Genomic DNA, 26893 nt, shown 5'->3' with positions numbered 1-26893 from the left:
CGTGAAAGGGAGCTTGAGGCATTTTATGCCCGTTATTTTATATTGCTAGGTCAGCCACCTTACAGTAGATGTATTAGCATCAGTGTTCAAAGGGCAAATAGAAATTCACCGTGCTTTGTGCCATAGCAACTCGGTGGGACCCTTGCAGAGGTTTCATTGGGCAGGAGAGGGACAGCGCAAGTGGGCACAGCGAGGGACAGTACAGAGAGGGACAGCGCAAGTGGGCCAGAAGAAGTTGCCACTGGCTCCTTACTTATGTGAATCCAGCAGTTGGAAATCCTACATGGAGGATACAGAGGAGCACATTCTCCAGCTGCAGCCAATAATTTAAAGTGTGGCCTCTGCTAACAGATGGACCATGTCTTCATGGATTGTACTTTTCACACACCCCTTTTTATCTTGTATTTAGTGCTAGACTAAGGTGTCATACTGCTAGCCTTAGCTAAGGACATTTTCTATTCACTCATCTTACAGGTGTAGCACAGGCAGTGGGCAGCATGTGCTGCCTCCACCCTGCCCTACCAAAGTGTTTCAGTCCTGCCCTGGAAGGACCATCTCTAGGCATGAGAAGGCAGTTCAGCCTCCCTGCCCTCTCAGTCCTTAGGCGTGATCTGAAATATGGTCTCCTGCTCTTTCAAAGCCCATCCATCACATATGGATTTCATTCTTTTCCATGTTACTAGCATTACTTGTTAAACCCAGAGAAAATGAGCCGTTTCCCTTGAAAAAACAATGACAAGCAAGAAAAAAATTGGGCAGAGTGAAAACCCGTTCCATATGTATATAATTATAGTCAAGTTGAAGGATCTCTTAACCTAGTCCCTTTCCAAGGCTATAATGTGGGGGGAAAGTGCAGTGGGTTTAAACCACATGATACTAGTCTCACCTGCATTGAAGGAGAGGCTACAGATGGCACCATTTTACGTCAACATGCACCACCCTCACATTAGGGAACCACGCAGAGGATGAAGGGAAGGGTGCTGGCTGTTCATTGGGGATGGAAGCCATCATGCCTGTGCTGGGCAGGATGGCTCAAGGTGGGCAGCTTCAAGGCTATGCCAGGCACACGTTGCTTCACCATTATAAAGGAGGCGAGTGCACCTCCATCTAGTGCATGCTGTTGACCCCAGCCATACACACAGCTGAGTGTTTGGACTTGCCACTGGCTACAGACTGTGCCTCTCTTGGGCCATTGTGTTGTAGCTAGCACCGTCTCCTACCACTTTTTGGGTCCTGCCCTGCTGTTTTCATGGGAATGGGGAGAGGGCAACATTCCCAAGTCCTGTGACCCCACAGAGCCAGTGAGCAGGAGCTAGGCAATGTAAAAAGGATTATGCCAGGAGATAGGAAGGACCTAGCTACTTAAGGGTTTACATGCTTATAGCTACAGCCTGGCACATATTTGAAAAACTTATTGCTGGAGCTCTGTTGCCTCCCATTCTTGATGGAGTCTTCAAGCAGCCAACAGAGCAGGACAGGCTGCGAGAGCAGCAAAAGGGGAGTCAGCGTTTTAACCAGATCAGTGGAGGGGAAAAAATAGAATCTGGCAAGTGTTCAGAATCCATGAAAGGAGCATAATGCAGGGCAGGCAGCCATAGTCTGCAGCCTGACAATTCAGGAGCAAACAGAAAGCAAACCTTAAGAGTGGATTCCCACCCCCACCCCGTAAGCTTTTCCCAAGGAAATGAGCTAAGAGTGAGAACTTTGAAAAAATAGAATGGAGCTAGTAGGTTTAAAAACCAAACTAGTTTAAAAGGAAAAATCTGTTGATTTTACTGTAAATTAAAATATAGCACCCTGCCCCAAAAATAGATGAACAATTTTATATCAATTATCAGGTGAGACAAAACTCAGACAGACAGGAAGGTAACAAGAAGTTATACTGTTAATACAAATTATTTTTAAAATTTCCCATAGATTTTAACATCCGAAGGCTTTATGTGGCAATTAAGGGGCTTAAAAAGGTAACAAGGAACTCGCTGAATTAGTTGTCACACGGTTATTTGGGAATTTTTGTCACTACTCTCTTACTGTTGCGCTTTGACCCAGGGAGATAGTCTTTTCAGAAAGCGCCTGGTGGTCACATTTGCAGAGCATTAAAATGGTGTCTTGTGTATTTTTGGCATTGTTGCTGGCTCGTGCTGGCATTAATGGGAAGGGGCGCTGAGGGAAAGCAGTTGCGGCAGCATTATGCCAATCAGAGCTCTACTTAAGGAAGCTTGCAGTGGAGTTGTTTGCTGCTTACTACTGCCAGTGGGTTTCTCTTTGTGCACAGGAACTGAGATGCCTTGTAAAGGAATGAAAATTTCCCTCCAACTTCATTGTATATTGTCATTAGCCTGTCTTGCTCTCTCTTTGGGCCTCATCCTGAGAGGTGTGAGAAACCCCAGCTCCAACCCCAACTCTTCTTTGGGTCGGAACCTCTGATATTTGTCTTTAATCGGAAGAACACAAAAAATTACAAAGAGGTAGAGGAAGCCCACTTTTCTTTCTAACCTAATAAATTATATTGCTGTACGAGTAGATTCTACTGCAGAAATATTTGCTGGAAAGTCCTATTGGCATTAAGTTTATAAATGGCTGATAAAAAAAAAAATCTATTAAAATGCTAAGTGTGGAGTCACACCATTCTTTTGATACATAAGTACGAAGGTGAAAAAGCAGGATGTTGGGCAACTTCCAGTTTGCCGCCATTAAGACAGTGGAACGAGGGCAACCTAGATCAGTGATCTCCTCTGCACATCAGTGCGTGGCAGTTCCAGAAGTGCAGGGGAAGCCTTGCCCTTGGAATATCAAGGTTATGATCTGAGTACAATACAAGTGCGCAGAGGGAAAGTAACAGAAATCAAAGATGAAATGTTGACTTGCAGCAGTTCAGTAAGTTCATTCTGCAAAGGCTTTCGCTGCATTACTCTTGTTTGTCTGACAAGTTCATTTAAATCATTAGGTTAAAGAAAAATGTAAGCGAGATCAAAAGTGTGGTCCAGTAGGGCACTGGATTGAGACTCGGATGACTGTGGGTTCTATCCCCCGCTTTGCCAATGACCTGCCGTGTGACCTTGGAGGAAATAACTTCAGTGTCTGTGTTCCCCTCCTGTGACTATGTCGTCTCTTTAGATCGTAAGTTCTTTGGGGCAGGACTTTAACTGTGTGTTTATATAGTGCCTAGCACAACGGGGCCCTAATCTTTGTTGAGGCCTCTGGGCACCATTGTAAGAAGAAGTGGAGTAGGTGTTTTGTGGAATCTGTTCTTCGCATCTAATGTTATTTAATTTTTTATTTTAACAAATGCAGCGAGTGCAATTCCTTGGCAAAAGCTGGCCCTTTTCTGATCCTACATCCCTTACTCATATGAGTATGAGTTCAGCAGAACTGCTTGGGTGGGTAAGAATAGCAGGATCATGCCCTGATCTGATCTTGCCAGCACTCCAGGCACGGAACACCCATTGCATGGAGTGGGAGTTCCGCACATTTAAACACGTGCAGGATCAGGTAAAAAGTTTGGGTTGTTGTTTTTTTTCTTTGCAAATTACTAAAGCTAGGAAATTATATTATGAGAAACCAGCTAAGCAGCAGTTAGAAAAATAAAAGCTATTTGGTTTTCAAAAGCTTCAGAGCAATATTGGTACACACCAGGCTGAGTTAAAAATTGAAAATGGAAAAACTGATTTAGGATGAGACTGAGTAACTTGTATTGAGACAGGATAGGGGTTACCCTGCTGAGACGCAAATAGAAAATATGACACCTAGACTGTGCCAGAGGTACAAGAGCAGAAACTGGGTGTGACGGGTTGGATCACAGAAACCCCCTTGGGAACTGCCAACTGATGTGCCAAGACTACTTCTGCCCCTGCTTTCCCTGCCAGCTTGGGACCCTGCCTGGTTTGAGCCAGACCCACTAGCCTGCTCCAACAAAGACCCAGGGTCTGAATTACTTGCCCCAAAGCTGCAGACTTAACGGAAAGCAGCTAACAGAAGTGTTCTTGTCTTTAACACTCAGATGCCCAACTCCCAATGGGGTCTAAACCCAAATTAATCAGTTTTACCCTATATAAAGCTTATACGGGGTAAACTCATAAATTGTTCGCCCTCTATAACACTGATAGAGAGAGATGCACAGCTGTTTGCCCCCCCCCCCCAGGTATTAATACATACTTTGGGTTAAATAATAAGTAAAAAGTGATTTTATTAAATACAGAAAGTAGGATTTAAGTGGTTTCAAGTAGTAACAGAAAGAACAAAGTGAATTACGAAGTGAAATAAAATAAAACATGCAAATCTAAGCCTAATACAGTAATACAACTGAGTACAGGTAAAAATCTCACCCTCAGAGATGTTTCAATAAGTCTCTTTCACAGACTGGACACCTTCCTAGTCTGGGCACAGTCCTTTCCCCTGGTACAGCCCTTGTTCCAGCTCAGGTGATAGCTAGGGGATTCCTCGTGATGGCTCCCCTCTTTGTTCTGTTCCACCCATTTATATATCTTTTGTATAAGGCGGGAATCCTTTGTCCCTCTGGGTCGTTCCCCCCCCCCCCTTCTCAATGGAAAAGCACTAGGTTAAAGATGGATTCCAGTTCAGGTGACTTGATCACATGTCACTGTAAGGGTACGTCTATACTTACCTCCGAGTCCGGCGGTAAGCAATCGATCTTCTGGGATCGATTTATCGCGTTTTGTCTAGACGCAATAAATCGATCCCGGAAGTGCTCGCCGTCGACGCCGGTACTCCTGCTCCGCGAGAGGAGTACGCGGAGTCGACGGGGGAGCCTGCCTGCCGCGTCTGGACCCGCGGTGAGTTCGAACTAAGGTACTTCGACTTCAGCTACGTTATTCACGTAGCTGAAGTTGCGAATCTTAGTTCGAAGTGGGGGGTTAGTGTGGACCAGGCCTAAGACTTCATTACCCACTTGCCAGCACACACGTATACAGGAAGACTTACAGGTAAAACAGAGCCATCTGCAGTCAATTGTCCTGGTTAATGGGAGCCATCAAGATTCCAAACCACCATTAATGGCCCACACTTTGCATAATTACAGTAGACCCTCAGTTATATTTCATATTTCCAGTTTCAGATACAAGAGTGGTAAATTTATACAAATAGGATGATCACACTCAGATTATAAGCTTTGTAATACCTTACAAGAGACCTTTTTGCATGAAGCATATTACAGTTACATTAGTATATTTTCATAAAATCATATAGAGTGCAACATCACACTGGGTTATAGAGAAATCCATTAATATCGGATGCCAGGCCAGAGCCATGTGGGGTCAGAGGGAAGTCTGTATCCTAGGGGCCTCCAAACCTAGGGAAACTACAGATTTTTCATCTCTTCTGTTGTACTCAGACTCTTCTCTGATGCCCATCATTATGGTATCAGAACATCTATCAAGCCTTCAGCCTGTCCTGTGAATTAGAGTGGTGCATTTTCATGAAGTAGGCTTGATAATGAATATCATTGGCATAGAAGCTTCGGTTCAGTGGCCTTATAGTGCATCTCTGGAAAGTTTCTTGTTGAAGTGTGCGAAATACCAGCTGTTCCACTTCAATGAAAATGGGCTTGATCAAAAGTCCACTGAAGTGGAGGAGAGTCTTTCCCTTTACGTCAATGGTCTTTGGATTAGGCCCAACATGGAATTGCAGTTGGATTACATCTTGAAAGTAAGAGATGCCTGAGCCAATCCTTCCACTGACTCCCTATTGCCCGCTGCAGCAAAATGAAACTCCTTGTCCTCGCATTTAAAGCCCTATGCAACTCCATCCAGTTTGCATCTCTTATGATGTCCCCCCCACGCACTCCCTGTGCCAGATCAGGAGTGCTACTCTTAACGCATCATTTGTCTCATAATCTCCTTCGGTGCTGCTATATATGAAATGCCCACTCACACCCACTTTCCCTAGCCCCCTCTCTGTCCTCATTCAAGTCTCTTGAGACACTTTTCTTTCATAAAGGCTACAGTAGGGAGCTAACAACATAGAACAAAACGTCAGGTTACTCCCTCTGCTGGGTGTCCTAGCACATCCTTTCTTCTCTGTAGTTATCTTAGATAAGTTCTTTGGGCTTCGGCTGATGTGTTTTGTGTCTCATCAGTGCCTTGTACATTAATTTATAATAACTCATAGATATTTAAGAGATAAGTGGGAAGGCTGCAAGGCAAATTAAGTCAGCTGCTCAAAATCTTGTGGCTTATGTAGATCAGTGTCTAATGACTCAAGGCCCAATTCTGCAAGCCCTCCACCTGTCAAATTACCATAGACCTCAGTGGGAGTTCTGCACACAGAGGGTTTACAAGATCAAACTGAAAGGTCTGTTTTCACTCACCCAGAAGGTCCTGGATTCGACTCCTGTATCAGGATGTCACCTTATAATGCTCATACTGCAGTGTACCATACACATGAATTGGTGATAGCTGTCCACAGCATGTCTGAAACAATGTGGCAGTCATACCATCAGGAAGGAGAGGGCCAATATACAGTGGCTACTGGGGATATTCCCAAAAGTGAAATGATGGGAACTCTCAAACCCCCACTAGGAATAACTTTGGATGAAATCTAGGCAGATTGCAATGTAACTGCATTCCCCTTGATTCTTTCCAGTTTACCGCGTTGGGAACCTCTTCCTTTTTATGGAATTCAGCAATTGTGTTAGCAGTGTCGTAACAGATACTGAAAGTGTGTGGTGACCTCTAGCAATGCAGGTGAGACAGCAGGAAGGTTTTTCATTTTAAATTAAATTCGTAAATGGCAGGAACGTTTAGTTTTTAATATGAACAGTGATTTATGACCGTACTTAAAGAATGAGCCAAAAGTGGACAAATTCATCAAACATACTGTCCTTTTTTGTCATAGAAGGACCAAATCAAAGTCACATTATTGTTAGAATCTTGGAGCCAGATCTCCAGCTGGTATAAATGTTGTAGGCTCCACCGCCTACAACAGAGCGACACCAGTTTACACCGAGGGTTCAGCCTTTGGTTTCCTTGTTTTTGCTACTGTTTTATGAGACAAGGAATTGGAAATCTGCCCAATTAAATTCTTTTTCTTTCTACCAGCCACCTTATAACACTGAATGCTTTTAGTACATGCAACTTGAGACACCAAGTTTCCCTTCTGTATGTTAAGTCCCAAGAAATGCTTCAGCACTAACATTCCTCTTCAAATTATCCTGGGTTCATGATCCTTCCTGAGGCTTCCCATCTGTCCCCCCAAAATACTGTATTTAAATTGATTATTTTAGCTGGACCTTTGTCTCCACTGTTCTCTGTTGTTGCCTGTCTAGGATACTGCCAGAATGCTTATTTCCAAGTTGTATTTAAAGGGTCTGTCTGTAGTTCCTTTATAAAGCCTGATTACAACTTAGAGTGTGACATCATTGACTCTTGCAAGCTAAATGGGCTGCAGCAGGGAGTATGGGCATGGGGGTCCTTCTAGGAAAATTATGGTGCTGGAGGAAATAGTGTTGATTCAGAAGGTGTTGCTCTGAATCCATTTTTCCTCTGACCCAGCATAGTATTATGGGCACCTGTGCTGCTAGAGATGCTAGGCCAGAACCTCAGCTGGGTCTAGCAACGAGGATTTACAGTAGCTAAGGATCTGGCTGTTGTCTTCCAAATGAGATGTAATACAGAATCCTTGGCCGCTGTGCTCATAAGAGGCACCATGGTGCTTCCCCCGTGAGGAGAAGAGTTACTGTAATTTGTAACACTTGTTCTAAATTGGGAGTTAGCCCTGGTACCCTGGGGGACAAGTATTGTACCTACATTTCCTTTTGCTTTATTTGAGTGGGTTCCATATTTTTCATCTCCTGCAGTATGACCTAAATCCTGCTGATAGGTGAATCCCTGAATTTAATTCAGTAGTGGGGGGGGGGGGGGTGTCTGTCCTCATGTTACTTTCCCTCTTAAGCCCCTCCCCCATCTTCAGTGGTGTGTGTTTGTGTCTGTAAAAAAAAAAAAAAGCACTTTGAGATCCTTGGAGATGAAAAGTGCAAGCTACCACTATGAGGAATTTCCCCCACCCCAAAAAACCCTATTGATTTCTCTCTCCCCCCCCCCCCCCAGTCATTCATTCTACATAATAGAGGAGACTGTTCTGCATCTTGGGTAACACTAATGAGACTTATTTCACTTCGGCTCACTGAAAGTGTTGCTATACAATAAGGTACATGAAAAGGAAAAGCAACACCACATTATTTTAAGAAACCTTTTAAGTGGGTTTATTTGCTCATTTTCTGTCATAGTGCCCGTACTCTTTTACACCAGTATTAGTATTATCCTCTACTATCCAACCTCTATGTCAGGATTACCGTGGGACAGAGTTGTAGACAGACAGAAACGTGGTACACAATCACACAGACCACCCCCTTTTATGTACAGGGTTTATATATTGTCTGATGTGTTTTATTAAATTGGGGGGGAAGGAAATATTAATTTTGAAGTTTTGTTGTGGATTTCATGTGATGCTAATTCTGGCAATTTAAAAAGACCCTCAAACATGAGACTGCTGGGCGATGAAGTACATAAAATGTGCGGGCAGTAGAGTATTCTGCTCTATGGATTGTAAAATATTACTAAGCTGTTCAAGAAGAATCACTGCAGCCCAAGTCAGTTGAACCAAAGATTTGGTTAAATCTCCCTCTTATCCAAATCTCTTCTGTTCCCTGTCATGAATCATGTTCCCAGACATTATCTAAATTGGCTGTACTAGAGTTGTTTGTATTGTTAATGACCAACATTAAGTGTTGTAAACCCCCCTCCGTTTTCTAATGGGAAATGGGCAGTGTTGGGCTCTTTTCATTTTAAGAGCACAGCATGACCTTTCAGGGTATGTCTCACTGCACTTGGACACTCGCGCCCGGCCTGTGCCAGCTGATTCAGGCTTGCAGGGCGCAGTCTTAGGGGCTGTTTAATTGTGGTATAGACAGTCAGGTTCAGACTGCAGCCTGAGATCTGGGACCCTCACTCTTTGCCAGGTTGTAGAGCAGGAGTGGGCAAACTTTTTGGCCTGAAGGCCACATCTGGATATGGAAATTGTATGGCGGGCCATGAATGGTCACAAAATTAGGGGTTGGGGTGTGGGAGGGGGTGAGCGCTCTGTCTGGGGTGTGGGTTCTGGGGTGGGGCCAGAAATGAGGAGTTCAGGTTGTGGGAGGGTGTTCTGGGCTGGGGGTTGGGGCATGGGAGGGGGCCAGGGGTGCAGGCTCCGGGCGGCGCTTACCTCAAACAACTCCCAGAAGCAGTGGCATGTCCCCCCTCCGGCTCCTATGCAGAGGCGCGGCCAGGCAGCTCTGCGCACTGCCCTGTCTGCAGGCACCACCCCTGCAGCTCCCGTTGACTGCAATTCCCAGCCAATAGGAGCTGCAGTGGAAGTGCTTGGGGTGGGGGCAGCGTGCGGAGCCCCCTGGCTGCCTCTATGTGTAGGAACCGGAGGAGGGATATGCCACTGCTTCCGGGAGCCGTGCAGAGTTGGGCAAGCCACTGACCCTGCTCCCCGGCAGGAGCTCGAGGGATGGATTAAAACGTCTGGAGGGCCGGATGCAGCCCCCGGGCCGTAGTTTGCCCATCCTGTTGTAGAGGCTCAGGCTGCAGCCAAATTCAACCTTGACTTTAGTAGAGCTACTAATAGTAGTAGTACTAATAGTCTAGCTACAAAAAATGGATTTTAACATTTAACATTTACAGATTTGCCATGGGACTAAATAAAGCAGAGTTCTGACAATATCTCCAAATCTATTGGGTTACCTTTAACAACAACAACAAAAAAATCAACCCCCCAGCTTATTTCAAGTTTATTTCAAGGCACAGTTCTAAATTAGTGACCTACAGTGCACATTTCAGGTACAAAATAACGTAGAGTCTAAACTACAACAGATATTCTTTTGAGAAGGGCAAACTGGGAGGTTAACCAATGCTGAGGTATCTGAGGAAAATCTATTCTGAGGACAAATAGCTATTGTGGTGGCTAGGGGCCCACAAACTTCTAAAGTCAAGAATTTAAAATATTGCATAATATCGGTGTGAGGGACTGTCTTGCAGTTACAACACAAAGTTGCAAGAATCAAATTCATGTTTCTGAGCTGCAAATAAGACTGAAAATATTCTGCATATTTGCAAGGGTATGCATTTGGGAAAATATTAAACATCTTCTATATTAAATTACTAACCCACATCATAGCACTCTTACTGGGTGTGTTGATAACTTGTTGTTGTTGTTGTTGTTAATATTGGAGATGTTTTCTACAGCTGAAATATTCTATGCATGAGTGTTACACGTATTATAGGTGGAACTGGTAGCATCAATTATAGTTAAGGCTCCCTGACCCCATCCGTTATAAGACCCTGTTTTCAGCTGGTCATACTGTGTTATCATTTGGTATGTGCCTATTTCACTGGTGCAAAACATCTCCAACTTTAACAAAAATTGTTGGAGATTAGCTTTGATTTATACTAATGATAGTGGATAAAATACATTATCTTAATCAGAAACACAGATTAGTTCAGTAGCACCCAAGCTAGCTACCACAGTGATAAAGAGTAGACTGAAATTTTTTGCATACAAGGTTGGGCTAGAGACAACCTTCTACCACAAAGTAATTCAAAGCAAATCCTGCAGTCCTCGCTATGGCAAATCTCAACTGTCCCCCTGAACTGAATGGAGTGACACTCCATGTTACTGAAGACATGGTCCACATGCCCGGGTGTGCTTCCCTGCAGCCTGGCAGCCACCCCGCTCACATTATTACTGCTCCTAACAGCTTTTGTGCTCACCGCTTAGGTTATTCACGGCTCTAGTAGCAACAGTCTGCATAAGGAGTAGCTGCCGCAGGGCAGGAGAATCTGGGTACACAAAAATATTCGTTCTGCAGCGTGTGTGCACCTGTCTGGGTCCCTTTCACAGACAGAATTGAGCCCTTGATGATTTTTTTTGAGTGACATACAGGTATTTCCTCACTCCCGCATTAGGGAAATGCCTTAAGTGCAGATATCTAAATGAACCGGAACAAGCCAAATACCCATAAAGCCTGAAGTATAACACGCTACTTAAGGAAATGTTTTCAATTAGCAGGTCAGATTCTGAACATGCTGCTTGACCACAAAGCCGGGAAAGGCCCGCAAAGATTAGCTCACCCTGCTGTGCTTACGTAGCCAGAAGAAAATACCTCCCAGCTCATTACTGTAGTTTATCCACTGGCAATAAATCTGTAGTTGTCTGTGTTGAAGGTTGATGGCTGTCAATTTGACAGCAAATGCAGGTCTCAGTAGCATATACCCCTGCAGAGAAACAGCACAAAACCATGACACATGCCTAGCTATGGGCATGATTTAGCAAAGGGCTGAGTGTCCTGAAGTGAAACAATGGATGATGATCAGCATCTCACAAGAGAAGCTCAGCCCCTCCCTGGATCAGGCCCAGACGTTGCAAGGCACTGGATGAACTTAGCAATAACACAGGCAGTTTCTCTTTTCTTTGAATTTAGCCATGCTTTAGATATTCCATCTAATGTCACTTAAAGATAACAAACTAACACACGTACCCTGCCTGACAGTTTCTGCAGAAGTCAAGAGCATGGAAAGCAGCTGATTTGTTAACCCTCAAAACATTAAAGGACCCATCTATGTTACACACACAAAAATATCCCCAGGTGAGCAGAACCCTTTTAAAAAAAAAACAACAACAAAAAACAGGTCTTTTTTCCTTTGTACTTCATCTGGGGTCTAAATAAGGCCAGCACCTCTATTAGTAGCTATTTCTGGTATTAGACTGTTGGCTAATTATTTGTTGCTGCTGCTGCACCTGAGATTGAGAGCTGAAGAAACTATTTGTGGTGTGTTGTCCTGCTTCACCCCGATGCCAAGTCAGGAGAGTGAGAAAACTTTTCAGTTTTTACATGGTCGTTTATCTGTCTCAGGTTACAACGCCAACAGGAAAGAAATAGCGACTGAGGGTCAGTCTCATTAGGGTAAAACTAATGCATTTTAGCATGTCTTCAAAAACCGTATTCACTAAGTTAGGCCTTGCGTCAGGAAAGCACTTAAACTAAAACATGTGTTTATCTTCCTCTCCTGCTGCCTTTCCCATCCCCCTTCCACCCTCTTGACTTCAGTGGGACTTAAGCACATGCTTAAAGTGCTATCCTAACCAAGGATGGATTTAAGTGTTTGCTTAAGTACTTTCCTGAATCAAGGCTGCAATTAATTAACTCTAGCAGTGAATTTATGCAAACCTAAGAGTAAGGTCCACATTATCCTTTCAGTTGCATTTGCATAACTGCTACTGAAGCCCAGCATATGACGACTTCAGTGGGGAACATGAGCATGCACTAGCTGTTTGATTTGCCTCTCACCCGATCCATGGGATCTTCAACTTATTTCAGCACCCAGAGTAAATTGTTCAAATAGCCTCTGGGTACATTTTCCTTTGCTTTGCACTGAGGTAGCTAACCTTAGAACCACAAGCATGTCTTTAAAGGAAACTAACTGTGCAGCTTTAGAGAAAATAAACTTGCAGGATCGAATTCATCCCTACCTTAAGTAGATGCAGTTCCAGAATCAGCAGCGGATTTGCGTCTCTTTTCCACGTTGAGCCAATGAAGTCAATAAGTGACTTTGTCCCTGCACAGATATAGAATTAAATGCTGGTTCTGAGCCACAGCACAAGAAACTTCAGAGTTATTTTAAAATAAATATATTAAATATTAAGCCTTAGGGCACACTTATTAAAATTGCATTGTATATTACCCTAGGCCCTGGGGTAGACAGTACATGGAATATAGGTCAATTTGGCAAAAGACTGCTTGGTGTCACCCTATGAATTCAGTCACTGGCTGCGTTACCTTAACTAACCTCTGGGCTGCACAGTGAGAGTCCTTTGATGTCTCCCTCCGCTTCAGTTTGAGACCTATAATCGCCTCTTATCACTAGGTGAATGCCAGCAGTGTGCTCTTCCTCTGGGTAGAGAAGATGACACCTGCTTCCTAAGATTCATTTGATATGTGGGTCAGCCACCAAAGAACATTTGCTTTACTAGTGGGGAGCAAACCTGCCTATAAATGCCAAGAACAATGCACCTGCCTCACTGCTCAAGGGATGTAGCACAACTATTGATTTCACTGCAGTTACACCACCTTGCAACAGCAGTGAAGTTAGCGCGCTCTTCAAGAAGCCTGACCCAATAGGCAAAAGTCTAGAGTGAAGCTCCCAGTCCCAGGTCTCCTGTATGCTGTTGATGGTCTTCCGCACTCTGAGGATGGCTGAATAGTTCAAGTGCTGTAGTGTAGATTAAATAGATGGGTTTTTAAATAGTGAACCCTCTAGTGGTGCTCATTGTGATGTGTGGTTTAGAAGCCGCCAGACCCAGAGCAGCAGTATATATGTAGCTAGGCCTGACATGTTTGTGTCTTTTTAGTAAACATGGTAATTGGGACCTAACTGTGCCCAGGTAGTTTCTTCATATTGAAAGAGCAAAAGGCACAATATGTGCCAATTTGGAATGTGCCCTTTAAGGAGTGAATTCAATTGTGTGCAACCCAATTTAGTTGCAATCCAAAATGAGACATTATTCTCCTTTCCCTGGATATATGAAATTCCTATTAATGGTAATGTGCATATGCCCGGAGAGGAGAAACTCTATGAGTAATTATATGTAAGGGGAAGTACAGAGTATATCACTGCAAAGATTCATTCATAAATTTTAAGGCCAGAAGAGACCATTACATCATCTTCACTGATTTCCTGTATAGCACAGGCCATGGAACATCTCCCCGTAATTCCTCTATGTAGTCCAAAAACAGAGCCATAAGAAAAAACACATATTAGAATATTGCAAACTTTAAAAGTTGTTCTAAATCTGGAAGTAAAATAAGGGACTGGACCCTATCCTGCTCCTACTGCTGTCAACAGAGGTCAATATTGCCATTAACTAAAACAGGGGGTTTTCTACCTGTATGAAGAGCAGTATTTTGTTCAGTACCATGGGCAAAATTAATCTCTTGTGAAAATCCAGTTAATTTAATGGATAATGTTGCTCCTGTAGCTTTGTGAATTTCAACTGTTGAATTTCTTATTTCTTTCCCCTCTACCCTCAGAAAAGACATTTTCTTTAAACAGCAGTGTGATCCTGGACAACAGCATTTAGACATCCTACTTACAAATTCCCTGCTAGTCAACGTCCATAGGAAGCACATTCTACAGTTGGCTTCCCATCTCCAGGACTGTAACATCAAACTGCACTTTAAATGTGCCTGGCCAACATTCAGAGGAATGCCACACACAGGAGATGATCCAGATTGTCTACACTGCTTGTGTTAGGCCTTTGTGTATGGATTAAAACTCTGGGAAAGAGCCAAAGAAGGTAGAATGGCTGGTTTTCATTTTATTTGTATTACAGTAATCCCTGGTGGCCACAATGAAGACCAGAGACCTATTGTGCTAGGCACTGTCCAGACACATAGGGCAGGGGCCAGGGATGGTCTCTGGCTGACATCTGAAAATCTAAACAGATAATACAAAGGGTAGGAGAGGAAACAGGTGCAGAGAAGTGAAGTGACTTGCCCAAGTCACACAGTGGGTTAGGAGGGCTAGGATTAGAACAACAGTCTCCTGCCTAGTTCTGTAACTTTTTGCAAAGCTGGGTTATTTTTCTGTAATAAACAATAGACATATTTAAATAGTTGTTTGCTTGATCATTAATATTCTATATTTTAAATGAATTACAAAGCCAGCTTGTCTCCTCTCCGTAGACACTACAGATTTCATAGTACTCTGTAAGTGGGTCACCAGCTGCACTTAAATGTTCAAACACTGACATATTAATCAGGGCCAAGACTTGAAGAAGTAGAAGGTTAGACTCCTAAATCCCAATTTAGTCAACTAAATGAGTGGCCTGCTTTTCAAAAGCAGTGAGCACCCAGCAGGTCCCACTAATCTCAACGGCTCAGCACTTGGGGGAAAAACAGGCCACTTAGGTGCCTGAATAGGGATTTAGAAGTCCGTCCATAGCCGCCTATTTTTGAAAGACTTGGACTGCCCAAGAAGGTTGCCTCAGCGTCCTTGACGAAGTTTTCCCCTCCTTTCCCCACCATTATGCAGCATGATGAGCTTGTTGCCACCACGCACGTTGCAATGGTGACAGCATTTCAGTGGTGCTTTGAGATCCTTCAGGGTGAAATTCACTGTGTAAATGTAATAATGTCCTACCTAGCAAGTGGAATTGCAGTGTGGGGTCACCCGAATGACGTGATCAACTCTGAGAAAGTTACCTTGTCCTGCAGTAGCTAGGACGGTCTTTCTAGCAATAAGCAGTAATTTTCTGCAGGCCAGTCATGCATTAATCCATCTCCCTGTTGCATTTAAAAATAAAATTTCCCTCTCATTATGTATTTACATTTGCAGAGGCTAAATATACTTGTGCCAAAGTTAGGCCCGGATGCTTAAGGGCTTTGCTGAACAGGAATGGACTTAAGCACATGCTTAGCCAGGGACATTGACATTGACAGTGTGGGTCAAGTTTTTCAAAAACAGGAGATTTAGTTGGACTTTTAAATAGTTCTTCTATTTAGGAGTCTAACTGGCTTAAATGGGACTTATGCAAATATGTGAATGCTTTGCTGAACTGGGCCTTAAAGGCAAAAGTTTGAGACATACCAAATCAGAGCTCCAGTCCCGATTGTGGCACAGCATTCCTGTGCACTCTTGCAGAAATTCAGAGTGAGTGAAATTCTCCCCTGTGCAGAGAGTGAGCATAAGGCCCATTCACCACTTAGCTTATGCACCACTGAAGCCTAAATGGGGCCTTTGTGCTGGCCTTCTGCATTGGGGAGAGTTTCACCAGCTAGGCCTCGTCTACAACAGTATCACCACCCCAAATGTTCAAAAATCATGAGATTAAAAATATGCTCATGATTCAGCCAAAAAATCAAGTTATTGGCCTTCTGATTTTTTTTAACCTTTAGGTTGCACTTGGGTCACATTTTCAACCTTTTCTCCCCAACCATGAAGGCGAGATAGGTTTTTAATGAAAGCTGAGACTCATGTATAACTCCAGGAACTGGGGTGTCAATATTAATACCAAAGTTTGTAAAAACTTGTAGTAAAGTTGCAAAAATTGACAACACTGTTGTACTATGCAGAGCATCCAGGACCGGCTCTAGGCACCAGCAAACCAAGCACGTGCTTGGGGCGGCAATCTGGGCGTTTGGTTTTTTTTGCTTCGGCAGTTGTGCTCTTGGAGGTTTTTAAAGGTGTGATTTTTAACCAGTAAGGGTGATCAGATAAAGCAAGCCTAGTTTAACCTATAATAAAGTTGACTAGGAACAGATTTAAGCTAAACTGCAAAAAAGCAAAACAAAAAAAGCCCCCACTCCTAAACCAACCTAAAGGGATTTGCACCAGTTAATCAATTTAGTTAAATGGACATAGTTTAACTAAACCAGTGCTAGTTTGGATCTAAGAGTTTGTCTACACTGCAATTGGGAGCTGTGATTCCAGCATGCATAGACATACCCAGATTGCTGCAGCACAGACAGTGGCCACTCAAACCTGTGCCCAGTGTTCTGGGCGGGTGGGGCTAGCCTGTGTAGCCACTTGTTCTGCCATGGCTTTACTACTGCTATTATTCAAGTTAGCTTGGTTATGTCTATGCCTGCTGCAGTTACACCTTCTGACTGCCATGTAGACATACCCTAAAGCATTAATGTCACTAGGCGGGATTTTCTAAAGCACCTACGGGAATTAGGTGCCGACTGCCAATGGAGTTAGGCACCTGGGAGCTGGCTGAGATTTCAGTGCTTAACCCAAGTGTCTCTTATTTCTCCCATCTGTAAAATAGGGATATTAACACTTAACTACAGTACATAGGAGGGAGGGTGGGTATGGGGAGGCTAAGTTAATTAAGATATGTAACGCTCTATGAAATCTTCAGATAGATATTCCTTCTAAATATGCCAGAAAGGCACATTCTATGTGCCTGACGTAAGTTAATTGACAATAGCAGCTAGCCCCATCAACAGCCCACAACAGTTAAAAAAGTTAAGAAACGTAACAAAATAAAAAAGGGTAACATGTTTGCAGTACTAGTGTGTAAAAAGGCTGCAGACTCTTCACCACTCTCTACTAAACACAAATCAATAGATGGGAAGTTATAGATAGAATTCTCTTCCTGCTCCTCGAGATATCACTTCAGTGACTGCTCTCCTTGGAAAAGCAGAAATCTCCCTGGGTTTTATTTCACATGACAAGGTCATAACCAAGAAATGAGCTGAGATTATTAATTCTGTAGCGTGAAAGACATCTGCAACAAGAGCACACGCTGTTTTCGTTTTGGCAAACTGTCTGACAGTGGTGTTCTCCTGCCATGTCTCAGCAGTAAAGGTCAAGCTGGGTTCTGTACTTCTCTAGAATGAGTTTGACTACAGTGGTCAAAAGAGATTCTTTTTCTATATCTAAGAAAGCAATGACGACATTTCAGGAAAATTACATGGCAAATAAATTTGCTGCCAAGATACATAGGATTGCACAGTCCCTTGCCCTTGTGCCGAAGGGGAAAAGCAGTAAAATATTAATGACCACATTTGTACCAGCTTGAATCAAGAAGTTTAGAGGCAAAAGGTTATCCTGTAACTTTGGAATTACTGCATTCAGCCAAAGAATTAAGTCTTTCAAATACAGTGCTTGCAATGGTCTGTTTTTCTACAAATGGAGCAGTGGGGATTAACCTAGTAAGTAAAAAGGCAGCAAGAATTTCCCATGTGTACTGAATTATTTGTATCTATGTTTTCTTTCCAGTTGGAGTTGTCTAACACAGCAATCCTTCATCAGATTAGGAGAGACCAAGTCACAGATACATGTCGAACCAACAGCATGTCTAGCAGGAAACGCCGTGTGCTGACACCCAACGATCTCAAACATTTGGTGGTGGATGAAGATCATGAAATGATCTATTGTTATGTACCCAAGGTGGCCTGTACAAACTGGAAGAGAGTCATGATGGTCTTGACAGGAAGGGGCAAATACAGTGACCCCATGGAAATACCAGCCAATGAAGCCCATATATCCTCAAACCTGAAGACCCTCAACCAGTACAGCATTCCAGAGATCAACCACCGCTTAAAAAGCTACATGAAGTTCCTGTTTGTCCGTGAGCCTTTTGAGAGACTGGTGTCAGCCTACAGGAACAAGTTCACCCAGAAGTACAACACCTCCTTTCACAAGAGATACGGTACCAAAATTGTGAGGCGCCAAAGGAAAAATGCCACCCAGGAGGCTCTGCGTAAAGGTGATGATGTGAAATTCGAGGAGTTTGTGGCATATCTCATTGACCCAAATACCCAAAGAGAAGAACCTTTCAATGAGCACTGGCAAACTGTCTACTCCCTCTGCCACCCCTGCCATATCCATTATGACCTCATAGGAAAGTATGAAACACTTGAAGATGATTCCAATTACATCCTTCAACTTGCAGGAGTAGGCAGCTACCTGAAGTTCCCCACCTATGCAAAGTCTACGAGAACTACTGATGAAATGACCACAGAGTTCTTCCAGAACATCAGCTCGGAACACCAAACACAACTGTACGAAGTCTACAAACTTGATTTTTTAATGTTCAATTACTCAGTGCCAAGCTACCTGAAACTGGAATGAGGGGGAGAAGGAAGAAAGAAAGCCTGTTTTATTTAAGATTTTTATTTGTCATAATAAATATGGAGAATTGTTATTTTGTAAATTAATATTTTCTTTTTGAATGATGCTGCGAGCAGCACAGTCAAAATTATTTAAATCATCTGTAAGAAAGGACAGTTCTCTTTGCGGGGTAACAGGATGGTGATGATCTCGCTTTAGAAATGAATATTACTGCTACATTGTTTATAAACGTTAATTGTGTTCTGGTGAATTTCATTTATCTTTGCATTCAACAAATTCTAATTAATGTTATTTATACTTATTTAAAACATGGTCTCTTGGTAGGTTTCACTTTAGCAGCAGAAATACGATAATATTTGGACAAAGGGAATCTGGTTTTGTGCTTTCCTCAGCTGAATTTATTTGTATATTGTTACTAGCCATATGTTTTGGAAACCCTAGTAGAAATAATTTCTTCCAAGGTGATTCTGCACTTAAAGCAAAATTAGAAAGTTATCTTCTCATACAAGAAAGAAAAATATGAAACATTTTGTTACAAAAATATTTAAAATCCAGGACTAAAAGAAATTGCTTTCTTCAAGGGATACATTCAAGCATACATTTTTCTTATCTGGACGGGGTAATATCACCAATATCGTTTGTGTCCCAGTGCCTGGCATTTCCAAGCCTGCCAGCCCAATGAATGCTGACAGGGATTTGTGTATATTACATACCAACAAAGTATGTGCCAAGAGTTTCAAAATTAACTAGAGATTTTGAATGCTCAACCTGAGCCACCTTAATGGAGGCCTGATTTCAGCAAGTGGGTGCTTAACGTTTTCTAAAAAAAAAATCAGGCCCTTTTAAAAGATCTCAAGTTGGGCACCCAAACTCACTAGTCACTTCAGAGAATCTTGGCAATAATAAGTTTGTATATACTATATAGGCATCCAAAAAGATCACCTTGATATTGATCTGAGCATACGGGGCAATAAAAGCACTCATGTATCCTTAATACATGTTGGTTTCATGGCCTCTCCCCTCCAGGGGTAGTGTTGTTTTCTGTTTATTAGTCAATATTAAACACCATTGGTGAGCGTGTTTCTAATTTCCAGCTGTTTAATTCTGCACCTGAGTTAAGTCTAGTATGAGAACATGACCCTTTGATGTAAGGTGAATGTTTCAGTAGCAGTTGCTCTGTATATAACGTTTGTTGAGATGAAATATTGTACTAGGAGGAGTAGATTATTTTGTTATATGGAGAATGTTTTGAACAAACAAAATATGGATAATTTAGTCACTATAAATAAGAAAAAGTGGTATTCTAATCTAGAACTATTAGCAAACTCAGTGCGAAGAATACAGACTTCTCCAACTGCAAAATTTATTTAATTTTATCTGCGTTGGATGTAAATGGGATCCAGCAGTGGGTATGCTATTTATGAAATATTATGTACTCACTACTGAGCTATCTTGACCTGGAGAGGTAGCAGAGGGAACTAATTCAATACATTGCTTTACCACTTTCTTGTGGCTTATTTTCCTGTAGCTGAAAATGGAACAGAGGAATTTGTTTGAACCAGGTGTTGATAATCTAGGCTGTCACTTTGACAAGTGAAAAGTTCTTTATTACCATAAAGGCTATAGATTTTACAAAATCAAAGGTTGCTATTGATTTTGCAAACATTCATTGGGCTGGGATTTTGTTTTGCAAAAAACAAGGTGATGGGTAAAAAAAAAAAACTTTCAAAGGTGCCTATGTGATTTAGGAGCCTACATGTGATGCTTTTTTACTTCGAGTTGTCCATATCCATCTCCCACTATAATCAAATTCCCAATGTTCAAAAAGTTGTGAGGAGGGTTAGATAAAACAGCTCTGCTTTTGACCCAATTTATCAGTCTCTGGGCTAGACCCTGGAATTACACAGATTTACAATTGTGTCAGTCACCAGGACCCACACAGACATTGTTGACTTTTAAAGGGGACTAGGACTTAGAGGAAATAGGAGTTGGTCCTATTTTGCAAAGCTATTGCTGGACAAAAATCTCAGTCAGGACAAAGTAACAAAGCTAACAAGAAGCAACTAACATACTTTCACAGCTGAAATTTGGCCTTTAAAAAAACAAACAAAAAACACCCCCCTCCTGTCAATTCTAAAATGGACATTTTATATATAAAACCCAGATACTATTTGGGAGAGAGGATAGCAGCAGGGCTAGTACGCAATTGGCTGGCTGAATTTATGAATTCCTAAGTGGTTTCTGATTGCCTACTCGTTTTTTACTTGAAAGCAGTTTTGTCTTGGATAGCGTGTGTGGGATCTGGTGCAAGTGCCTATCACAGGGTGTGCCCTGTCTTTCTTTTATTATGTAGTTCACTGGTTATATATTTGCTTTTTTAAAACCCCATCTACATTGATGGTGGATTTTTTCTACAAGTTATTTATAGGTTGTATCTGCTTGCTCAATGCTGTGCCTGGCAGTATTAGTATTTTGGTCCAATTTTCTCTATCATCCGTTGGGTGTTTTTTCCCCCATTTACAGGAAGTTATTTTTAAATTGTCATGTAAGAAAAAAATGCTGGTCAGTAAATTTTTAAAAACTAAGGAATGATGCACTTTCCCTCCGTCTTTTTGTTTCTACTCATCCCTTGTCATCACCACAATTTCATCTGTTCTTATATAGTCTCTTTCATTTGACTGTTTTGTGGACACATTTTATTTCATGTTTTTTGATAAAAAGCACTGGCTGAAGAACGTTTGGAAAAATGAGGAAGTTGCTATTAAAAGAACCAAGATTTTCAACAGCAGCCGGTGATTCGGATGCCTAAACTGAGGCACTTTAAAGAAGCCTGATCTCAGAAGGCAGGTGCTCAGCACTTTCTGAAAATCCTTATAAAAGGGGTCTCAAATGGGGCACCCAAAATCGCTTGTTGTTCTTGAAAGTCTTGGGCCTAGATTATCACAGGGTGTTGATTTAAATAAGGTGGAACAAATTTGACAACATTGAGCATAGTTTAAAAAAAAACAAAAAACAATTGACAAATAGAATATGGTAATATCCTACTTCCTAATTGGGACTAAACAAGAGGATCTACTTAAAACTACAGGGTGTATTGATTTGACTGAGCCAGATTTTCTTTTGCCTGAACCCATAGAGATATGGCTCTGAGGATCTTCCGGTATATTCAAAAAGGCACCATCCTTTCACAGTGAAGAGACTGGCAGAAAAACAAGATTTCTCTTTTTCTCCCACAATTTCCCAAACCCAAGATAAAAGATCGAATCCAGCAATGGAATTCAGAGCATCCCTATGGCAGGATTAGGCCCCTAGCCCTTGTCTTGTAACCATTTATCCTTAATTCCACTAACACACCACTCACACCTAATATTTGTTAAGACCAATGCAAACTTCACACAACAGGGGTTCCATAAGTGTACTTTGACTTAATTTTTATTTTTATTTTTTTTGGGGTGGGGGGGAAGCAGTTCCAGTCAGGTCAACAGGGCCATGGAGGAGGGGGGGGTGTGTGTGTGCAAATTCCATGCCTGCCTGAGGCTTGCAGTTTTGGAGGGAGGGGGGCAAAGTGACTAGAGCTGAAAAATGAGAGTATAAAACTAAGTACAAAACGTTGATCCCAAACAGTACATACAAATCCTGAGGCCATGTCTTCATGCTCTGATAGTTGTTACCAGTGTTAGAGTAGTTTGTCTGCAGTGGATCCAAACCTGTAAGCTTCTGGGACTCCAAACTATACTGAGTCCACATCATGAAATGTCATCTAGTTAGAGTTCACAGAAATCGGACTTCCTCCATGCTTCAGCCTCCTTAAAAATATGTTTAGAGACCTTTTCAGAGACTGTCTAACCAAGTCTTACACACTGCAACAGCAAAGTGCTTTTAGAAGTAAATTGACCCCTGCTGTTTTAAGGTTAACTGTAGTCTGCTGCACTTTTCAGGTACAAAAAGGGACTGTCCTTACTATTACTCTTGTTACAGAGAGTGTTATTTTCTTACATGCATGCACAATACATGTACATATAATTTAACATCAATGTGTGGTTTGATTTTTTCCCCCCCACCTATTTGTATGCAGTAGAAGGCTTGTTGTAAAAAAGTATCTCCTCATATATGAATATACTATTAATAAAACAAAAACAAAAAAAAGCTAACTTATACATTGCCAACAAAAGTGTGAACTGCTCATGAATCTTTCCCTGAAGAGAAAAAAAGCCATTCAAGCCTGATTATTTTTCTAATTAACTTCAATTAAATTGAAGAAAGAGTTTCTCTGTGTGTTTTATTTCTGTCTTGCATTCTAATATACAGATTAGGGAGGGGTTTTTAAACCAAAAATACAAAAATAAAGAACACACACTTTGAGGTAAGCAACAGATTGTATAAGATGGTAATGCCAGAAGGGACCATGATGCTCATCTAGTCAGATCTCTTGCATAACAGACCATAGAACCACACACTAATTCCTCCATCAACCCCACAACTTGTGTTTGAGCTACAGCCAATCTCTTAGAAAGATCTGCAGTCTTGCCTTCAAGATTGCAAGTAGACTCTTGGTCTCCAGCATGGAAAACAGGGCTGCTCTTGGCAATGGCCTAAATTAGTTTTCACCCCTAAGTTAGGGGTCGGAGTAATGTGAAGGTAGTTTTCCCCCAAGGAGGAGAGTCGGACTGCAATGCTTTCAACATTGACAGGTCCTGAAACCAAGGATTGCATTACAACAGATCAATGCTAGTGGCCCAGTTCTCATTTTCACTGAGGCCCCTTGCGCCACTCTGGCAGTGTAAAGAAAATCAGTAGGAGTTAGATTGGTACCTAAAGACCTTTGTGAATCCTACCCTAAGAGTACTTTACATTTGTGAAGCCCACTCTAGGAGTGCTTTACCAGTATATGTTACTGGCAAAGTACTCTAGTGAATGAAGCTTTTACCAGCTCCCCTAAGAAAAACAAGTTATACTGTTAAATGCAGTTTGGCCAGTATAACTGCATCTGTACTAGGCCCTCTTGCTGGCACTGCTGGGTTGGTCATAAATGACACCCTAACTGGCACAGCTATGCCAGCAAAAGTTTATATTGTAGACATAGCCTTAGTCTAAATCAGAAGAAGGCCCTAGGGATGTAAAGCAGTGGAAAAAATTGGGAAGGGGATAAAAGTCCTGACATTTCAACCAACACACAGGGCTTCCAGCCAAAAGGAAAGGAACACAACAAACAAAAAAATAAACAAACATCCTGAAGACTAACATTTCAGATACAGTTAGCCAATGCTTTGTTCTATATCACACACTGTGGAGGGGAGCGATGGCATGCTAAAGATCCCGTGCCAGCAGCCCAAATGTAAAGCCTCCTAAAACTATTGTATTTGAGAGACTGTGCAGTAGAGACCTGGGTTCTAGGATCCTGTGAGGTGGGAGGGGCCCAGAGTTTGGGCTACATCCAGAGCCCGGAAGTCTACGCTGCTATGAAACTGCCCCGCAGCCTGAGCCCCGCATGGCTGAGTCAGCCGGCATGGGCCAGCCCCGAGTGTCTAACTGTAGTGTACATATAGCCAGACAAAACACTAATGGGGATTAAGCATGTGCATTTCTTAACCACAGTAAACGTATCAGCTATGTGAACATTTCAGAACACTCTATGCAGAGGGCTCACTTCACCCACACTGCTTTAAATTCACCTCTGCAGTGAAAAGCAGTAGCTATCCAACAGCACACACAAGAACTGCATAATGTACTTTCAGCTAGTGTTAATAAATCCCACACATCCTCTTCATGACAACATTCCCTAGAGGGGAGACATTTCAGTGTTAAAAGATAATGGAGTCAACCTACGGTATGGCAAGTTTTCATCAGAAAGCCAACTAAGCCTCCTGATAAAGCACGGATGGACCCATCCCCTCAGCACTTGAGGGCTTCTAGCTGCAGGAACGCTCCAACATTCACACTAGTAATTATTTAAAGCTAACTCACTCTCCCAAATTTATTCTTCAAGTTCCTTCTCTAATATCAAAGGGTCTGGCCACTGAATGGAAGCCAGCAACATCAACTCAAGGACAGATTACACGGATAGTACATGCAGCAAATGTCTGGGCTCAGTGCCAGGCTCCATCCCCACAACATGCAATGTGGGCAGGATTGGCAGGCCCGGATCAGGACTAGAAAATGCACGCAAACACCCCCCTGCTTTACATCACCCCACTTAAAGCAGTGCTAGGTTTCTTTAATATGATAATTGTAACACCACCTGCAATTTAACATTTCTAGCCCTAATGAACTAGCAGTAAGTGTTTTCATTACAAGTTACTGTCAAGAATAAATAAATGCAACATATGATAATCAATACAAATAGCCCTACACACACGGGGCTGGGCTAAAGTCTATTGAAGGCAGGTATCAACCGAGCTCCATAGCTCAGTCGCCTCCGCTCCAGTCTACTTCCTCCTGTTTCCAGGAATGGTTTAGTTTGTTGAAGTACCCCTGGAGATCTGAAATGTATTAACATTGTACATTTATAGACCATGCTTCATCCTGAAGACTCTCAAAGTATGTTTACTTCTGATCCCATTGGCAAAACTCTCCTGCTTCACTGGGAGCAGGCCCAGGCCCTATATTTATAGAAGAATTGCTAACTCCACTTCTGAAACAAAACTACTTCCTGGATGAAACACAGCAGCTGTTTAAGAGCATATGGCAACACAACACCCACCTAGAGCAAAACACTGAAGAACACTATTTCCAATTGTAAGTGCTTGGGGAGTTTAGGTGAGCAGAAAAGAAAAACAGTTACTAACCTTTTGTAACTGTTGTTCTTTCAGATGTATTGCACAGGTCCATTCCACTCTTGGTGTTGCCAGAAATATTTTTCCCCCTTCAGTGTCACCCGTCAGGATGGCTCAAGCGCCATCTGCTGCCCTTGGTGTTAGTATAAAGGGCCCAGCTGACCCACAGTCCCCTCAGTGCCTTCTTTCCAGGAACTCCACTGCGGAGGGGTAAGAGAGCAGGTCCTGGAATGTGCAACACACCTCAAAGAGCAACAGTTACAAAAGGTTAGTAACTAGTTTTTTTCTTCTTCGAGCAATTGCACATGCACTCTTGGTGACTCCCAAGCAGTTAAATAGGTAGAGCGACTGGAGTTCCTGTACACAGATTGGGGTACAGCTCAGCTAAATTTGGCATCCTCTCTTGAATACTGAATGGTGGAGTAATGGGAGAGAAAGTGTGCACCAACTACCAGGTTGCTGCTTTGCAACTATCCAGAATAGGGATCTGCTCTAGGAATACCTTTGAGGATACTTGTGAACTTGCGGAGTGGGCAGTCAGCTTGTCTGAAGGAGAGACGTCTGCCAGATCATAATGTGTGGGTACAAGAAGTTATCCAAGATGAAATTCTCTGTGCGGAGATTGGAAGACCTTTCATTCTGTCTGCTCTGGCCACAAACAATCAGGTGGGCCACTGAAATGGTTTGGTTCTATGTAGGACACCAGTTCTCGTCTAACGTCCAATGTGTATAGCCATTGCTCATCCCTATTTATGTGTGGTTTGGAGTAAGATATAGGCAAGTAAATTGATTAATATGAAAATCTGAAACTACCTTAGAGAGACACCTCAGATGAGGCCGTAAATCCACCTTATTTTTAAAGATGATTGTGTATGGTGATTTGGATGGGAGGGTGTGCAGTTCGGAGACTGGTCTGGCAGAAGAAGTGGTAGCACTTAGGAAAGCCACCTTCCAGGAAAAATGCAAAAGCTCAAATGGTGGTCTCATAAGTTTAGGCAAAACTAAATTCAAGTCCCACAGGGAAACGGGTTCCTGTAGTTGAGGGTACAATCTTTCCAGGCTCTAAGGAATCTAATTGTCATGTCATTAGGGAAAAAAACAAAAACAGTTATCCATCCATATGGAGGGTGGAAATCTGATACTGCTGCAGGTGAAGCTTGACAGAGGAAATAGCTACACCTTGCTGTTTCAGATGCAGCAGATAGCTGAGTATTTGTTGGACAGACAAATGCATCGGTGAGACTCCAGTTTGACAAGCCCAGATAGAGAACCACTTCCATTTTGACAGGTAGGTGGCCCTCGTGTAGGGCTTTCTTCTAGTTAGTAAGACCTGGTGAACTTGGTCTGAGCAAGCCTACTCCTTGGGATTTAACCATGGAGCTTCCAGGCCGTTAAATGAAGGGATTGCAGGTTTGGGTGGAGCAGCTGACTATGGTCCTGGAGATCAAATACGGGTGTAATGGGAGTGAGATTGGAGTCACC

The 26893-nt window shown here is 42.5% G+C and overlaps 1 protein-coding gene across 2 annotated transcripts in view; it reads left to right on the top strand.

Annotated features, from left to right (window-relative positions):
- The window catches only part of CHST11 (carbohydrate sulfotransferase 11), a 243736-nt gene extending 225098 nt beyond the window's left edge, over nucleotides 1–18638 (top strand). For both annotated transcript variants that reach the window (XM_065423357.1, XM_065423356.1), the window contains exon 3: nucleotides 17784–18638. In XM_065423357.1, coding sequence (XP_065279429.1) covers nucleotides 17784–18638 — 855 coding nt within the window. The remainder of the gene's footprint in view (nucleotides 1–17783) is intronic.
- Nucleotides 18639–26893: the final 8255 nt, after the last annotated feature.

This window comes from Emys orbicularis, chromosome 1 (assembly GCF_028017835.1).
Source record: "Emys orbicularis isolate rEmyOrb1 chromosome 1, rEmyOrb1.hap1, whole genome shotgun sequence".
NCBI classification, from domain to species: Eukaryota; Metazoa; Chordata; order Testudines; family Emydidae; genus Emys; species Emys orbicularis.
This window is presented reverse-complemented; position numbering and strand designations above follow the sequence as displayed.